Source organism: Cynara cardunculus, assembly GCF_001531365.2.
Source record: "Cynara cardunculus var. scolymus isolate 2C chromosome LG 11, CcrdV1, whole genome shotgun sequence".
NCBI lineage: Eukaryota > Viridiplantae > Streptophyta > Magnoliopsida > Asterales > Asteraceae > Cynara > Cynara cardunculus.
In genome coordinates this window covers 13,061,291-13,078,687 of record NC_037538.1, presented here as the reverse complement: position 1 = coordinate 13,078,687, position 17,397 = coordinate 13,061,291, and the positions used below count along the sequence as shown (strand labels likewise).

The following is a 17,397-nucleotide window of genomic DNA, read 5'->3' as shown; positions in this document are numbered from 1 at the left end:
CCTATATATATATATATATATATATATATATATATATATATATATTGGTTTTAAGGGGAGATTTGGTGAAGTGGTGTATATTATAATGTATATGGTTTATGTTTTGTTCCACTTTGCTCCCAAAAAGACATGGAAAAAACTAAAAAAACTGTTTATCGTGTTTCATGTCGCATCATTTTCAAACCATCCCATCTTTCTATCTTTTTTATGTATATACAATGGAAATCAAATATAACTTCTCTTATATATATATATGATTAGGTTTTTGGTTTTCGTGTAAAACCGACCTGTTTTTACGTGACCCATTATAAATACATAAAAACATATTGAACTTCCACAGTAAAAACACTGTGAAGGTACTTTTCATAATGTTTTTATTGTGAGAGTTTGATGCTTTTGTATATTCACAGTATTTTACCATAACAGTTCAACATTATTTAATTTGTGGTCTCAATGAAACATGTTGGTCTCATATGATCCATAATATATATATATATATATATATAGAGAGAGAGAGAGAGAGAGAGAGAGAACGCGCTTGGATCAAATACCATTCTGTTTTAATTTATATACCATTTTCCTAATATTCAAAGTTTGCATCAAATATTATATATAGAGTAAATTACGGATTTGGTCAATGTGGTTTACACTTTCCAAAATCAAAATAAATACAGATTTGGTATCTTTGGTATGCATTTTTGCATCTATTAAGTCTCCTTTTTCGAGGAGAATAATTTTTTCCATTAACCTAGTTAAATCCAAGGGTAATTTAGTCTTTTACATCTTACTTTTGTCTTTACCCTAATTAGAAAATAAAGAAATATATATTACATACTTTTGTCTTAACCGATACGAACAGATCAAAACCAAAGGCGAATCTAAATAAAAGTAGCATATCACAAACTGAACAAATAGACACAACCATAACTTTAAGCAACCTTTAAGAAAGACAAATGGTACCCGAAAATAGCCTAAAATGACACAAAGGAAAATGAGAAATACCCACCATAGTAAGTTGTGTGACTATCCGCGTGACTTCGGTTGCGGGTTAGGTCGCACCAACCACTATTTCGTCCCTTTTCCTCCCTTGTTTTCGACCTGCAACCTCAAAACTCAAACCGAACTCAGACTATGTTATCAAATGATCATTACTTCGATATCATACCTTGTTGGTATGTTCAAACATGATATCTTTAACTGTGTTATGATTAATTGGGTTGTGCATGGGTTCCAACTATATGACTAACTAGGTTGTGCCTGGGTGCCAACCATAAGATTAACTAGGTTGTTTATAAGATGTTTTTAGACGTTTAAACAAGTTTTTTAGTACATTTTTAATACAAAATCTTCTATCAATAATCTTATAAGACACTATTTGAAAAAATGTCATATAAAAAGATGAGTTTATAGGACACTTTCTAAAAAATGTCCTATAAAATTGGTGATGAGATACTTTGTATTAAAAGTGTACTAAAAACTTGTTATGACGCTCGAAAACGTCCCATCAACTTTTTACAACGCATTTAGATAATACACTTTATATTTTTGTTCTAAAAATTAAGTCCTATAAAACCGTTTATTAGTACGCTTAAATATCAGTAGTGTCTTATAAGCCCTATTTTGTTACAGTGACTTCACAGCATACATATTGTACGTTATGTCACTTAAATCTTCGTACAAGTGGATAACACAATATGTTTACAGATAAATTATAGAAACTTAAATATAAGACTGAGAACGAGCTTTAAACTATTTATTTTAAACAAATAAATAAATCAGATACAGATACAAATACAGATACAGATATAAAAAAGTAATTGTGTATAAAGTGATGTGCTTAAGTTTTGTCTTGTGTTTGGATGCAAAACCCCACTTAATCACACCTTATGGATTTTGAAATCTCAAAAGCTATTGTTTAATGCCTTCCTTTCTCACTCATTTATACACCTTTGGTAGCCAACTACATTTGACTCCATTATTTCAGACTAAACCACACATTCAACATTAATTAATCATTAAATTAAATTAAAAAAAGCACATTTAAAAATCAATAGTTAATTAATTATCTAATTGAAACTTGACATAGCTGAAACTTGACGTGTTTTAAAAAAAAATACATTTTTTATAATTCTTTTTTTTTTAAATGTATATTTTTTTTTGAACTATAGAATATAGATCCTTAAGTATTTATTGTGAACATTTGTTTATATTTTTATACAATTTAAGATATAAAAATTATATTGTTTTAGAAAACTGAAACATTGTTTAAAAGTGTTTTTGGTTTGTGGGATTTGATGGTATTTGGAACTGGATTTCATTTCAGTGTCATATTATATCAGTTAAATAAAAATAAAAATGAAAGAGAAGAATCTTGGCATTACTAATTTCCACTAACCCATGATCTCATGATCTGAATCAAAAAAGACTATCATCTCTTCCCTTCTTCAATCATTGTGATTCTTTTTATGTGGCACCATCCCTCATCATCATATTATTATTGCAAATCAAGGGTTGAGTTTTCATCAAATTACAACACTTATAATCACAACTTACAAAACAAAACATTCATATATATATATATATATATATATATATATATATATATATGTTTGTAAAAAATGACTGAAAGTAAAGATAAAGATAGATAAATATAATTAAAAAATTAAAGGGATTAGGTGATGTTGAATTTATGTTCCTTATTTGTTTATTGTGACTAAATTATTTAATTTTATATATCGTTGTCAAAATTATACATTTAATTTTCGTAAAGTAATATTTTGATTTAACGGGAACTTGTAACCTTGATTAAAAAATGTAGACATTTGATTAGATTCAATATAATCACAATTATTTTTATTTAAAAACATTATCCAAATTTGATACTAATAGGTCATAATCTCTTGCAAGATTACAATTTTTTGTACTTTATATTCACAAACCTAACACTTTTGTTTGTTAATCTCCTACAAATTAGGCTTTTCCCCTAAATTACCTCTCTCTCTCTCACACACACACACACATATACATATACATACACTCTCTCACACATATACATATACATACACACACACATATATATATATATATATATAATCAAATAGGGCAAAGAAATTTAGTTGGTAATATGGCATAAGTGAACTTTCCACAAATAGTTAAGATGTAAACAAAATGATTTAGATCTTCACTTTAAATGGTAGAGTTTATCATCCTAATAAATTATGAAGAGAGCTTTAATAGAATCAAAAAATAAAACGTGCTATCTAAATACGTTGTAATAAGTTTATAGGATGTTTTTTACCGTCTCAACAAGTTTTTATGACACCTTTAATACAAAGCGGTCGCATAAGTAATTTTGAAGGACATTTTTGACAAGTGTCCTATAAACTCATCTTTTTACATGACACAATGTCCAATAAAATAACTAATAGGACGTTTTGTATTAAAAGTGTCCTAAAAAACTTGTTAAGACGTTAAAAAACGTCCTATAAACTGATTACTAACGTCTTTAGATATGATGTTCTATTTTTTGTTCATATAAAGCAGTCCATTAGAATGCTTATATTTTTTTTGACATCTTATAAATCCGATTTTGCTTGATCAAGAATTCGATCTCGTTTTCTTTCTAGAGCCCTAAAAACAACCGAAAAACTTGCAACGACTTATCCAAATAAGAATTTAAAGGGCAAAAGTGGAAAAAATAAAAGGTAAGAAGTGGTGAGCAGGGGTGGGTGGGTCAACATCTTCAATCATATCAAATCAAGAGGGTGGAAACAAAGATGATTCCAGTTTCCAGCCACTTTAAAAGCATCTGGTAGCTGATTTTGAAGCAATGCTTGCAACAAATAACATGACAATCTTCACCTTTTAAAAAACCCCATGAAGTTAAATATGTGTCATTTGATCACTTCATTTATCCAAGTCTTGTTGCTATGACAACATACAAAAACACAGTAATCTCACAGAATTCGCACATCGAGTATTGGAAGTTAACTAAGATTGCAGTTTCTTCTTGTAATCCTGGAACGTGCCACTGAACGGCGTTACCTTGCCATCTGACACAGCCCACAACTGGTCAACACTACCCGAAATCAGATGCTCGTCGTGACTTACCTGCAAATTAATATATTGGTCAGCACAAGTATTTCTTCTGGTTTTCCTTTGCTCAGGTGGTCGGTCCCAATTACAAATGTTGTCTGGGATCTACCCTAAAGAGTAGAACGGTTGTTTTTGTGATCATCCCCAACTAGTAAAAAGTGAGACACGGAAAATTTTCCCAAAAAGTTCGAAAAAAGAAGCCAAAGGAATAAATGAGATCCACAAAATGAAAATGTTAAAAGGCCGAACAAAACAAAGCTCGATTCTTATTTGTTTATATTACTTTTCTCCCTTCTTTATTTTGTGGTTCTCATTCATTTAACACTCAATCAAGTAAATGGGATCCATAATCACATTTTAATAAAGAGAGCTTAAGTGCTTATTTGTTTATATATCGTTCTCCTTTGATCCTTCATTCTTCATTTTGTAGGTCCCACTCCTATCATCAAGTTAATAGGACCTACTACACTCGCATCTTCATTCGCCTCGCACCATGTATATATACAAGACTCACACAATAGAAACATCAAAGTGAATTAGAGTGTAATTACCATCAGAACCCCTCCTTGGAACAGAACAAGACCTTGTATTAATGCTTCCACAGCATCCAAATCCTGCATTCAGAAGATAGATATTGTTAAATTCTCGGTAATTACATGCGGTACAGTATTCTAACCTCTACTTGTAAACCAGCATCACAGTAACTACAAAAAAAAGTTATGCTGGGGTGAAAACCTAATTACATCTTTTGTTATAACCATGGGAGTCCGGACCATATCTTGATTAATCCAATGAGCTCTAAAGTTAACAGCCTGGGAAACCTCCGGAGACCTTGAAGGGACTTGAACTGGTGACCACTGGGGAGAAAACCAAAGGTCTTACCAGTTGAGCTGCCCTCAAGGTTACCTAATTACATCTTGGTTTGCTTATATGATGGGTTTATGCACAAACCAAATACCCTTCCTCCCCAAAATAAATAAAAAGCCACTTTAATCTAAAAGGAATTTATAGACAACTTAAGATTTTTACCGGAGATCAGACATACTAACAAGATTACTCTTTAACCAACTTCAAATAAAGGGTAAATTTAGGATATCAACATGGTCTACTCAATGGTTTGCAATTGGACTCTTCATTTGGACGAATACAATTCTGAAGGGAGCTACTTTTTAGGAATGGAGGGAGTATAAAATTCAAGCTTTCAAGAGAAAATATTCGGCAAGCTCCAAGATCCTCCAAACAGTCAAATTGACCTTGCTCAACCTAGAGGTCCGTGTTCATCCCAAATTTCATGTATTATCCTGTGAATTACTACGGTACTAAATGAGTGGACATAAAAGTTTCACCATCTTAGGTTTGGTTTTCATGGGTCTTTTACTCTGCTACAAAATAATAAATTATACTCCAAACAGAATGATTCTGATGATCCACCAGGCTCATAAATAAATAAAAAAGATTTATGATAATGTAGAGTGACATCCCACAAACACAATGATGGGGTGATATCTCACTTTATGCTAACATATGCATAAAGTCACCCATTGTAGAACCCCTTGTAACCTCAGCAGGCATTAATCTGAATGAGTTGAAAATGGTCGTACGACAAAAGAATAGTCAACTCGTTGACAACCATAGACCGTTCTAAAGTGTTTGCATACAGTATAGAATAATATGAAAGCAATGATAGACTTACAAGATGATTTGACGGCTCATCGAGCAATATGATGTGAGGTTTTTTAAAGGTTATCTTTGCAAATGCAACCCTGCTTTTCTGACCACCTGAGACACCACTAACAACAGTGAGTCCTAAGCTGTGTGTTATAAAGGGGTTCTAACACCACAAATCCAAAGTTTTTAAGATAAAGCAAGGAGAACATGCTACAACACAACCACGAGAGAATTTAGCACTAAATAAAGGAAAAGTATAAAATAACAAACATACCAGACAAGGTGTACATTGGTTGAAGAGCCAGATTCCCAGTTACACCAAAAGAACCTAAGTGGCCTCTAAGTTTTTGTTCAGGCACACCCTGTGGATGGTTGTCAAATATATATATTAAGAAATTAAGCAATTAGTTGGTTGGAATTCAACCGTGTCTTGTTAAAAACAAAAAAAAAAAGATATGACCAGGAAATTTCCCCACAGAGGTATATCAATTATAACTGTTGAGGAGAATCAAATCAGCGTCTATCAGTACATATTCTAAAATATCTGGTTGATGGCTTTGCTTAAACGCATGAATCTTAATTCTTTATTTTTGGTGGGCTGTCTTCCAGCTAATAACACAGCATAAAAAAGGCTACTTAATTACAGTTATGACAAATCATGTAAGCATTTAAAAAAATAGTTAATAAACTCCATACAGGAGAAGATCTAGATGATTGTGATCTGTAGCAACAGAAATTGACAAAAATATATGAACTTGAAGCATATCAGTGAAAAACCAAACAAAACATTTAACTGAAAAGCCTAACATAAAACATAATGAAGAAAGAAACAAAAAGAAAAACAGAAGTTGACAGAAAGGAACTCACTGGGAAGCAGCGCATCATATATAGAAGTGGATTGGAGGTTAGGTCAAGCCCATCAACGTGATGTTGACTGAATACAGCAATACGAACCTGCAGAGGGAATTCGCATTGAATCAGATGAATACATGTACAGCCAACTGAGAATTGGTAATCGAAGAACTAACATGGTAGCCTAGTATGTCTTTGTGAACTGAGTTGCAAATTTTTGTTGTTAGCTATTTAAACATCTCACCATTTACTTCTTTATTATGCAAAAAATTTCCACTTATATCACAAACATCTGTCCCCGGTTATCACCATCAATGTTAGCTATTTGTCTTTCTGACTACAGTATTGACATGGTTCTACGTTCTAACAATATACCGGTAGACTCATTATGCATCAGCATTAACAAACTAGATAGGTAATTGTCTCGATTTTTTCATTAAGTCAGGCATATATAATCATCCCAAACACATTAAGTGATCATTTATAAAAGTAAACAAACTTATAATCACACTAAAGACTAGGCCAAGAAAAGAAAATTGAAACAGCCATGGAAGTTTCAAACTGTACTATAGTCCAGGCTAACAAAAGACTACAACCTACAAACAAAAAGAACTGGCCATAGCATTGTCAGTACTCAAAATTCTATAGATAATTGTCTTATATTTACCTTAGCCGAACGAAAAACTGTTCCTGAGCTTGGTTGAAGATCCCCTGAAATCAACTTAAGTATAGTGGATTTACCAATACCATTGGGGCCTACCACTGAAAATTAATTTAAAATGCCATAGTTAGAAACTGAAGCATATGCAATGCAAAATCAAGCCTATAATAGATTAAATGATATTTGATACTGCCATCAGATCATATAAAGATATAGTTACATATGAAACACATAAAGATTTTTTACGATTTAAGGCACAAACTTTAGCTCTTCAAACATATGGTGATGGAACTCTAGAGCACTAATACATACATCCTTCGAAAGAGAGCCACATGTATATTTAAATTAAAAAAGTCTTGATACTTGATTGAACCATGATGTGACATGATGTTCTCATTGTCCTTGCAATTAGTGGATGCACTACTAGTTATAAATATCAAATCAAAATATAATATAAGCATCTAAACATATGAAAATAAGAATACATACACACATAATATATATACATACACAAGCACAGGCACACACAGATCACACGTATACACACCTACATATGCAAATACACATGCGTATGCATACACACACATATTATTACTTATGCATATACATACATAACATAATACATATATACAAACAAGCATACACACACATATATATACATGCACATACAATTGGTGGGGTGGGGTGGGGTGGGGTGAGGGGAAGGGGTGGGGGAAGGATTACAAGTTAAGGTCCTTACAAGAAATTGGATGATATGCACACAATTATAAAGTAAAAACTTCATAGCATTATCCTTACTTGCTACACGGCTGTCCAAATCTATCCCAAAATTCAAATTCCTGAACAGTATTGGGCCTCCGGGATAGCCAAATGAAGCATCACTGTGATTGCAATTGAAAAATCAAGAGCTTATAGTTAGAACTTAAATGAGACATATCTAAGCTGCTACACATTAACCTTTTAATATAAAGATGACAATAAGCCTACTTCAGACACTAGTTGCTTGGAAGCCTTTACTTAGAAACCCATGTATAAGCAATTGATAAGGAACAAAAAGGCACATTGTTCCTCAATGATTAACCAGTTAAGTAAGATTGAAATGACAAAGCATGCAAAGCTAAAACAACAATTTTCTAACGACAAACCTGAAGCTTATTATAGGTGGGCCAGGTCTATCATCTGGTGTAGGAAAGTCAAACTTGTAACTGCATAACAATAATTAATAACAGATAACAAGTGAGAATAGCCATGACATAATCAAACAGGATGCATATATTAGAACATGCATACATCAGCGAACATAATTATATCAAAGAGGCAGTGGTGGTACACACTCTGGATCATTCACAACTTCATCAACATGTCCTAGACGTTCCAGCGCCTGGCAATTAGTGAACATAAAAAAAAGCAAAATTACAACGGAAAGGCTGGCTATTGATATTAAGAGGTACAGTAATTTATATAAAACTCTACCTTGATTCTAGATTGAACAAGAGATGCACGTTTCGCATTGTATCGAAATTTATCAATGAAAGACTGCAAAAATAGAAGATAATCAGTGTTGGTTCCATATAAAAACACCATAGAAAGAGTATGTTCACATATTCTTCCAAAAAGTAACAGCCGTGCCATACCATCAACTAAATATACTCAGATATGAAAACTCAAGACATTGAGCTTACTATTTTTTCAATCAGCAAAACACAAATGCACAACSCAGTAACTACCTGTGAATCTATGGTTTCCCTCTATAACATGTCAAATTAAGAGGTAAAACCAACTTAGAATATGTAGCATGGTTGTACCTTTCTTAAAAATACTTTTTTTCCTTTTTCCTTTTTGTTGGGAGAGGGGGACTCTGAATTTTGTTAAAATGAAAAAGTCTGTAATCTTGATAACTCAATTGTGGTAGAGTCCAAAACAACAGATATATACAGAACTGCTAGGCTTGTCCTAAGCCTAACAGACTCGTGAGTTAAAAGTGCCAAGTCAAGCTCATGTTTGCAGCATCTATTGCTCAATGTGAATTGTCATAAGTGCATCTTTTAGCATCTTTACCATAAAAAATCTACCATGTGCTTAACTAGGATACCAACCTATCACAATTTAACCAGCTCTTGCTCATCTTTACTGTATTAGATAATGTCTTATATTAATGTGCAATACCATAAGGCCAAAGCAACTCCATCTTCAGCTGCTGTTTATTAAAGTTAAAACATAATATGGTTTGTAATGATATAATCTGCATCGTTTTCTCCATTCATCTTTTTAATCAATTCTGAATGAAAAAAAGTTGTCCCCCTGGCTATCTGGTGCACAGTTATCTATCTATCTATATATATATTATATATATATATATATATATGTGTGTGTGTGTGTGTAATATATATAATGAAGTATAACAGGAAGGAACACCATCTTTGTTCTACAGTCATTGTAAGGAACTAAGAGGTTCGTTGGAGTAATATAGCACAATCAGAACCTGCATATGTTCCCTCGAACGTTCATTTGATTCAAATGCTTTCTGTTGGTTTTTAAGAAGTTCAGCTCTTGTCCTCTCAAATGTGTCATAGTCTCCTTTGAATGCAGTCAGCTTTTGCCCTTGAAGATACAAAATATCTGTGACTACCTGCAACACAAAACAAGCAAGAGATATAGCAAAAAGAATTACAAAATAATGCAATATGAAGTTCGACAAGCATATTGGGCCAAGAAACCGTTACCGTGTTCAAGAATTCCCTAGCATGAGAAACAACAATAAATGTTTTTGGCCATTTAGTTAGGTATGCTTCCAGCCACAGCACTGCATGAAGATCAAGATGATTCTGCACAAAAGAAGATGTTGGAGGCTAGTCAGCACTCACTTCTGAGGTTCAAATAACTCCCATTTTGTTATTTTATTTTACAGCCTAAAAAACCAAATTATGAAAGGAAATGCCTGTGAAGTACCGTAGGTTCATCAAGTAGTAACAGATCAGGCTCAATGAAAAGTGCACGAGCAAGAGCTATTCTCATTCTCCATCCTCCAGAAAAGGCTCTTGTTGGCCTCTTCTGCATTTCTGGTGTGAAACTGAGACCCTAAAACTCTCATAGTTAGTGAAACATGATAGTTTCAGCAAGTCAGCAAAGAAACATGAAGATGATATCTTACAACAAAGAATTCAAAAATGACTCAAGGTAAAACTCAGCTCTAAATATTCTCTTCAGATCACAACAAAACTCAACATAAGTGACGATTTATGCACCGACCGGGCAATACAGAAACACACCCATCTTTAGCTGGTTAATATTCTATTTAACATAATAGAGCTCTAATCATATGATCAATGAAGAGATGCTAAAAGATCTAGACTCTAGAGCTTGAATCTGAGATCATACACTGTCAAGTCTTGTAACTTAAAATAATTGCTAAATCACAGGGTGTAGAGACTGACCGCAAGAATAGAAGCTGCACGAGACTCTGCGGAATATGCATCAATGAACTCTAGCCTTTTGTATATGATTTCAAGCTTCTGTGCAATTCCATCATCATTTATCCCATTCGGGTCCTTTCCTTCCAACTCCAAATCTCTCTAGAGTTATCATAAAATTTCATGTTTGGGAAACAGAAATGGCATGTTAGTCCATGTGCATACACACACACTCCTGTTCAAAAAAGAACACAAGTGAACAAAACCAAAGGCAAACCCAACCTGTAATTTTAGTATGCGGGCTTCTTCTTCCAAAAGATGTGCTCTCTCAACATCCGAATTAAGGACACATTGTAACGCTGATGTATCATCACCAACAACTTCCTGCTCCACATGCAATATCTGACAGTTTTTAGGAATACCTTCAATAGCATGCATAGCCATATACCTTAGGAAAGTTGTTTTCCCTGTACCATTCCTGCCAACAAGGCCTGTAAAAAATGTAGCACATCATGATGTTATCTCGGAAAAGATATCAATGCTAACCAGACAGAAAGGAATACTTCTTGGTAGATGCTTATTGAACAACAAAAATCACCAATACATATATACGCATACACAAAAAGCATACATACAACATAACACTTGATAGAAGTGCTGATACCATCAGAAAAGAATAGACCTGGATAAAATATTCTTCATTAAGAACACATTCTTCATTGAGAACTAATACGTTCACATCAATTAAGTGACCATTATTCTCGGAGAACCATCTCATCGTTATGGATAGAGAAAGTTCCAACTCAACCTTCTGTGAAGAGTGTTGCACAAATTCCCTTATCCCCTTCTAGTATGAGATTTTCCTTCCAATCAAAATGTAGAGAGTAATTTAACCCCTATGAACTCAGAATGTGTTCTAAGCGCCAACACAGTAATTTCTTTTTTCCCCACTTATTTAGTGACAGATTCCACATCCACAAAAAGTCATTGACTAGATGACAAAGCTGTTGCGGAGGATGAAAACTTTTAGCATAACTCCTAGATGAAAATCATGGCATGCATATCAATTTGATAAAAGTAATAGTTGAAAGACCTCCAACATCCATAATATAGAATTATGTCAAACAGCATTTGTTAGTAGTGTCTGGACCCAACCATCAGCACAGTTAGCAGTTGTTGGCAGTATAAGAAATGGGTGCAATAGATGAAGGGTTGTCCTTCAATAAAAATCAGACTCACCATAGTGTCGCCCGAAAGATAGTGTTACAGTACAATCAACAATAAGCTCACGTCCACCAATAGACACATTAAAGTTCTCCATATGTATATCCCTAATTGTAGATCCTTCAGCACTATTGTCATGATTTACAGATACAACAGGCATTCCAGCTTTTGCTGCTTCCATTTCTGCTAAATGTATCTGGTATTGCACCTGATCAATCAAGAATTATACATAAGAACACAAAAAATAAAATTAACCATGCTCGTATTATACCAACATTTGCAAGAATTTAATCTCTATTTGTCCGGATAGAGAACAGCTGTATGGAGTGACCATGTTGACCCAATTGATTTGTCACACATTAGCTTCAACAGGTTAAATTCATAAGCAAAATATTTTCCATACTAATTATACCAGGATAGTTGAATAGGGTAGGGTCTAACTAGTTCATAAAGAACCAAAAAGGACATGCACTGGCATCCAGTACTAATAGCTTTTGTGGAAACTGGAAACTTACCTCTCTTTGGCGCTCATCCTTCCTCTTCCTCCTTTCAAGCTTGATTTTGTCACGTTCAGTTAGCAGAGGACCGTCCACTGGCTCAGGCTTCTTTTTTGGAGCTTTCTCTTCATCCATTCCCTCATTCATTCTAAATGGTGTAGCAAGGCTTCTAACAGCTGGCTTGATTTTGATTAAACCATGCTTTCCAAATTTTTCTGATAGTCTGCCACAAACCTACAATATTTTTAAGGAGCAATGGCAAATCAATTACAAATCTTTCTTTTCCTTCATCAGATTGAAAACAAAGTTATTTTTGTATCCCTCCTATTTTCCATCCATTCTTTTAGCAAACAAGTGAGGCGATCAACAGAATTTGTGGAATAACTTATATACAATATTGAACCATTTCTACAAACATGTATATGGTTCCAAACTCATGACATATATGTTCCAGTCATTAAATGATTCGCTTAGGATGTATTTACAGTAAGTTGCACATATAACACATCACAATTTACATGCGTAAATCGTTTGAACATAATCTTAAACTGAAGTTCAATTCTTGTTGAAAATACATTAATGGTGATTTTTGAATTATTTACAATAAGAAATTCCCTAATACATACACTTTGAGCAAAAAAAACCTTATTTAACTTGGAAGCAGCAGGATATAGCATTACCTGCTAGTGTGTTTTAATTTTTAGATAGTTATTTATATTTCTTCTCCCAAAATCGAACAAGTTATTATCAGTCATGAAATGAAGCCAGAAAAAATCAATTACACAAACATGGAAATGAAGTAGAAAACATAAACACGACTCCTTCCCAGCTCTATTTCATTAGCTCACAATATCTAAACTACGGCAGCCATGTCAATTTTGACAGAACAACACCTCCCTAACAACTTTCTCTTCATACAACTCTTTTACGAATGATTGCTATGTTTCTAAGGTCTATGTTGGCTCCACTAAATATATACTAGCTTACGTTTATGAATTTTTTTTATCCACTGATCCCAGTATTTGTGTTCCACTAAAAGACCTGCCAGATCACATATTTGGGTTTTTTATCCACTGACCACTGTATTTGTGATCATATTTGGCAATATTAAACGCACAAGCTTACATAAGATGTGTATAAGACGATTGTCTAAATACGCATAGAGAAGTTAGTATTAGATGTGTATTACATATATAAATATAATTAAGTATATGTGTGTGTATACAAATTTATTTATTTCATGAACTGCTACTTGTTTTCCGCTATACCACCCTTTACCACCACGACAACCGCTATATCAAAACACGGTCCTGACCATGATCCAGTTTAGGACCACCATAACTGCTTACACAAGAAGTAATGAAGAGGTGAGTTTTGAACTATGTGCAATGGCGTATGTGAGTTAGTATGGCTGTAATGAATTGTGGATTGACCATTGAAGGAACCATGAAGCTTCTTTGTGATAACATAGCTGCAGTAAGTATTGCAAATCTATGCTTATAGCGCCGCAATAGCGGATACCGGACTAAAGCAAAATAGCAGTGGTCAAAGATCAGTGAAAATTGCGGTTCCGATATTAGCAGCGCAATTCACCGATATTCGAAGTGAAATTGCGGGCCACAATACCGAAATTCTAGCTTGGGCCTCTTTTGAACTATGCTGTTATTTTTCCTTTTTTTTGGGCTTTTATTTGGACCTAGGCTTCTAATTAGATTTGGGCCCTTACTAAGATTTTAATCCATTAACATTACCACTTTATCAACATGCGGTTTAGAAACTAAGAAGGTTAGGTTTTCAATTTCTTTCCAATATCATCCACGATAGTCAGCCAAACCAAGTTCAACCTTTTTTCCAGCCTCAGTCGAGTCGACGACAGCCCTCCACTCCACCTTCTTCTTCATCGACAGTTTGGCACTCCAGATCCTCAACAGCTTCTGCTCCAGCCTTACTCCTCCAGCCTCACCCCCAACCCACAACAATCCCTCTGTTTTATTTTTACTTGAGGCAGTCCCTTCTGCTCCAGCCTCCAGGTAATAGCAGGTTCATCTTTTGTTGTATTTTATCTACATTCACGGTTCACCTCAGAGAGACCACTGTTGATCGGTGAATCCTATGGTTATGCAATTTGACAAATTTCTTAACCGGAGTATAGCAGATGAATTTTTTTTAATTGTTGATCAGTGAGCCTCTGTCTGTTAGTTACCAATACCAATATACCATTATTTTTATTTTTGTTGTTAGGGCTTAGCTAACGGAACTAATGGGAAGTAGAGAAGGGGGTCAATCTTCAAGGGCATCTGTGACTCCAAATACTACTACTACTTCATCAGATGTAGGTACAAAATGCATCAACAGTGATATTGCTTAAGAATGGGGGTATGGAAAGATCCAATCAGAAAAAATAATGTATGGTGTACTTTGTGCGATAAAAAAGTAAGTGGAGGGATCACTGGATTGAAAGAACATCTTACTCAAACCAGAGGTAATGTGGTTGGTTGTCCTAATGTGAGTAATGACATCAAAAAAAGAGTTTGTGCATCGATGAAAGAAAAGGATAAGAAAAAGAAAGAAAGAAATAGAAGAGTAGAAATTCTTTGACAATATGTTGTTAGAGTCCCACATCGCCTAGACTTGGCCAAATTCCCCTCTATGTATGTTGGAACCTCCCGTCTCTCCTCAAAGGCTCTTTTGGAGATTAATCTGAGGCTCCACATATTCTCACATATGCGGTTGAATCCGGTGAAGATGATGGTGATGATGATGATGAGGGGCAAGAAGAAGATGAAATAGAAGTTATTGAAGGAAGAAGAGCACAAGCCGAAAAGCTACCTCGTAGTTTGAAACGAAAGGTCGCTGGTGATGTTCGCGGTCCTCTTGATGCGATGTTGAAGCCCAACTATGGAAAGATAAAACAAACCACTTTGGATAGAAATAACCCAATCAAAGAAAAGTTAAAGATGGCCGCTTGGAAAGTGTTTACGGTTTGGGCATATTCGGTTGGGTTTCCCTTCAATGTCGTGCACGACGAGATCTTTCAAAAGTTTATAAATGCAGTTGGAGAGTATGGAAGAGGTAATTACCATTTCAAATTTTGAATATAGTTCTCAAAGATTAAGGAAGAGGTAATTACCAACTTTATTCCTATCATTGGTAGGCATGCCAACTCCGAGTTATCACAACATTGTGTCACTTTGTTGAAGGATGTAATCGAGGATACAAACAAGTTTGTGGATTCCTTTTGTTCGCATTGGAAGAAGAGTAATGCACTATTATGTTTATAACCACGGAAGGATTTTGAATATGATGTGGAGGCTCACTAAAAATAGGGAACTACATAGGTCTTATGTTACAAGATTTTCAACACAATTCTACACCATTCAAAGCATTATTGAGAACCAGCATCATTATTTGTTTCTGAACAATGGAGGAAGAGTTACTTCGCCAAGAAAGCCATTGGAAAAAGAATTGAAAGAATAATAGTTAAGCAAGAGTTTTGGGACAATATTTGTCTAGCTTGTTAGGTATTGGCACCATTGGTGATGTTCGGTTGGCTGACACGGAGAAGCCATGTATGGGTTATATATACGATGCTATGGAAAGAGCAAAAGATCAAATTAAGAAGAAAATGACCGGCACTACTCATAAGAAATTGATCACTAGAATGTGGTCTATGATTCAAGCACGATGGAGTGACCAACTTCATCATCCTTTGCATGTAGGAATAATTTATAAACATTGTTATGTTTTATTTAATTTTAAAGTTAATACAAATATTGGTATTAAATTTTAGTACATTTGTAATCGGATATTACCTCAACCAGCTATCTATTATGCAGAAGATTCATAAGTTGAGAATAATAGATACATTAAGACGGGACTATATGAGGCAATTGACCGACTTGTGCTTGATGAATAAATAAATGATACTTTAAGGATGGAACTAACTCAATATGTCAAGTCATCAGAGCTAGGGGTGTAAATGATGTGAGTCGAGCTCGAGTATTGGTATACTCGACTCGAATTCGATAACTATTTCTCAAGCTCGAACTCGATAACTATTTCTCAAGCTCGAACTCGACTCGAAAATTCACGAGTAGTTAAAAACTAAACTCGACTCGACCTTGATTGCAATTTTTTAAACTCAAGCACGAACTCGTTTGAAGCTCGAATCAAACTCGAATCAAACTCAAACCAAGCTCATCCGTTGAAATTCATAAAATTTTAGGGTCTTCTCTTATAAATTATAAACTTATAGGTGTTCTCTTAAATTTTATAAACTAAAGAGATGCACCTCAAACTTCATCATCAAAAAGACAAAGTTATAAACTCCATTCATACCCTCTCTTTTTATAACACCTCTTCACCCTTCATTTACTATCTATCTTCCAATGTGGGACAAGTTCACTAACACTTCTGTAGTTTAGTTTGTCTTTTTTTAGTTATGATTTTAATAAGAAAAATAATTGCTTAGTTTTTATAATTAAAAAATGCACAATTTTGTTCAATATCTAAAAATATAAGAGATTTTTATTATAGTTTATTTTATAAATCATATTATAAACCTGATTATATTTTAAAACTAATTATATATAAAAAATCAAGTATCTCACGAGTTTTGCAAGTCAAGTATTGAGTAGCTCGACTCGACTCGTTAATATGTCGAGTCAAGCTCGAGTTTGAGTCGAGCCAATTCGAGTCGAGTGTTGACCGAGCTTTGACCGAGTCGATCTTGAGTAGCTCGCAAGTTGTCTTGTATCATTTACACCCCTAATCAGGGCAATTTGGATATGCGGTTGCCATAAGGAATAGCACTAAAGTTGCACCACATAAGTATGATACATATATATAGGGGAGCGTTCAAATAAAAACCACCTAATTTGTACAAACCGTACAAACTTCATTCAACTAATCATAGTTTTTCATTTTGTTCATTTTTTTGTAATTATGAGAGGTTGATTAGTCATTTTTATTGTGGATGATGTTAATCATG

At 34.1% G+C, this 17,397-nt stretch overlaps 1 protein-coding gene across 1 annotated transcript in view; it reads right to left on the bottom strand.

Moving 5' to 3' along the window:
• Window positions 1–3,849: 3,849 nt before the first annotated feature.
• Window positions 3,850–17,397, bottom strand: part of LOC112520822 (ABC transporter F family member 3) — a 16,246-nt gene continuing 2,698 nt past the window's right edge. The window contains exons 2-18 of the mRNA XM_025129418.1: window positions 12,426–12,641; window positions 11,926–12,118; window positions 10,969–11,177; window positions 10,711–10,848; window positions 10,226–10,354; window positions 10,000–10,101; window positions 9,759–9,905; window positions 8,750–8,812; window positions 8,611–8,657; window positions 8,422–8,481; window positions 8,075–8,157; window positions 7,283–7,377; window positions 6,631–6,717; window positions 6,038–6,125; window positions 5,789–5,874; window positions 4,647–4,709; window positions 3,850–4,110 (exon numbers count right to left, since the gene is read on the bottom strand). Of these exons, the coding sequence (XP_024985186.1) occupies window positions 3,991–4,110; window positions 4,647–4,709; window positions 5,789–5,874; window positions 6,038–6,125; window positions 6,631–6,717; window positions 7,283–7,377; window positions 8,075–8,157; window positions 8,422–8,481; window positions 8,611–8,657; window positions 8,750–8,812; window positions 9,759–9,905; window positions 10,000–10,101; window positions 10,226–10,354; window positions 10,711–10,848; window positions 10,969–11,177; window positions 11,926–12,118; window positions 12,426–12,641 (1,926 nt within the window). The 3' untranslated portion in view covers window positions 3,850–3,990. The remainder of the gene's footprint in view (window positions 4,111–4,646; window positions 4,710–5,788; window positions 5,875–6,037; window positions 6,126–6,630; window positions 6,718–7,282; window positions 7,378–8,074; window positions 8,158–8,421; window positions 8,482–8,610; window positions 8,658–8,749; window positions 8,813–9,758; window positions 9,906–9,999; window positions 10,102–10,225; window positions 10,355–10,710; window positions 10,849–10,968; window positions 11,178–11,925; window positions 12,119–12,425; window positions 12,642–17,397) is intronic.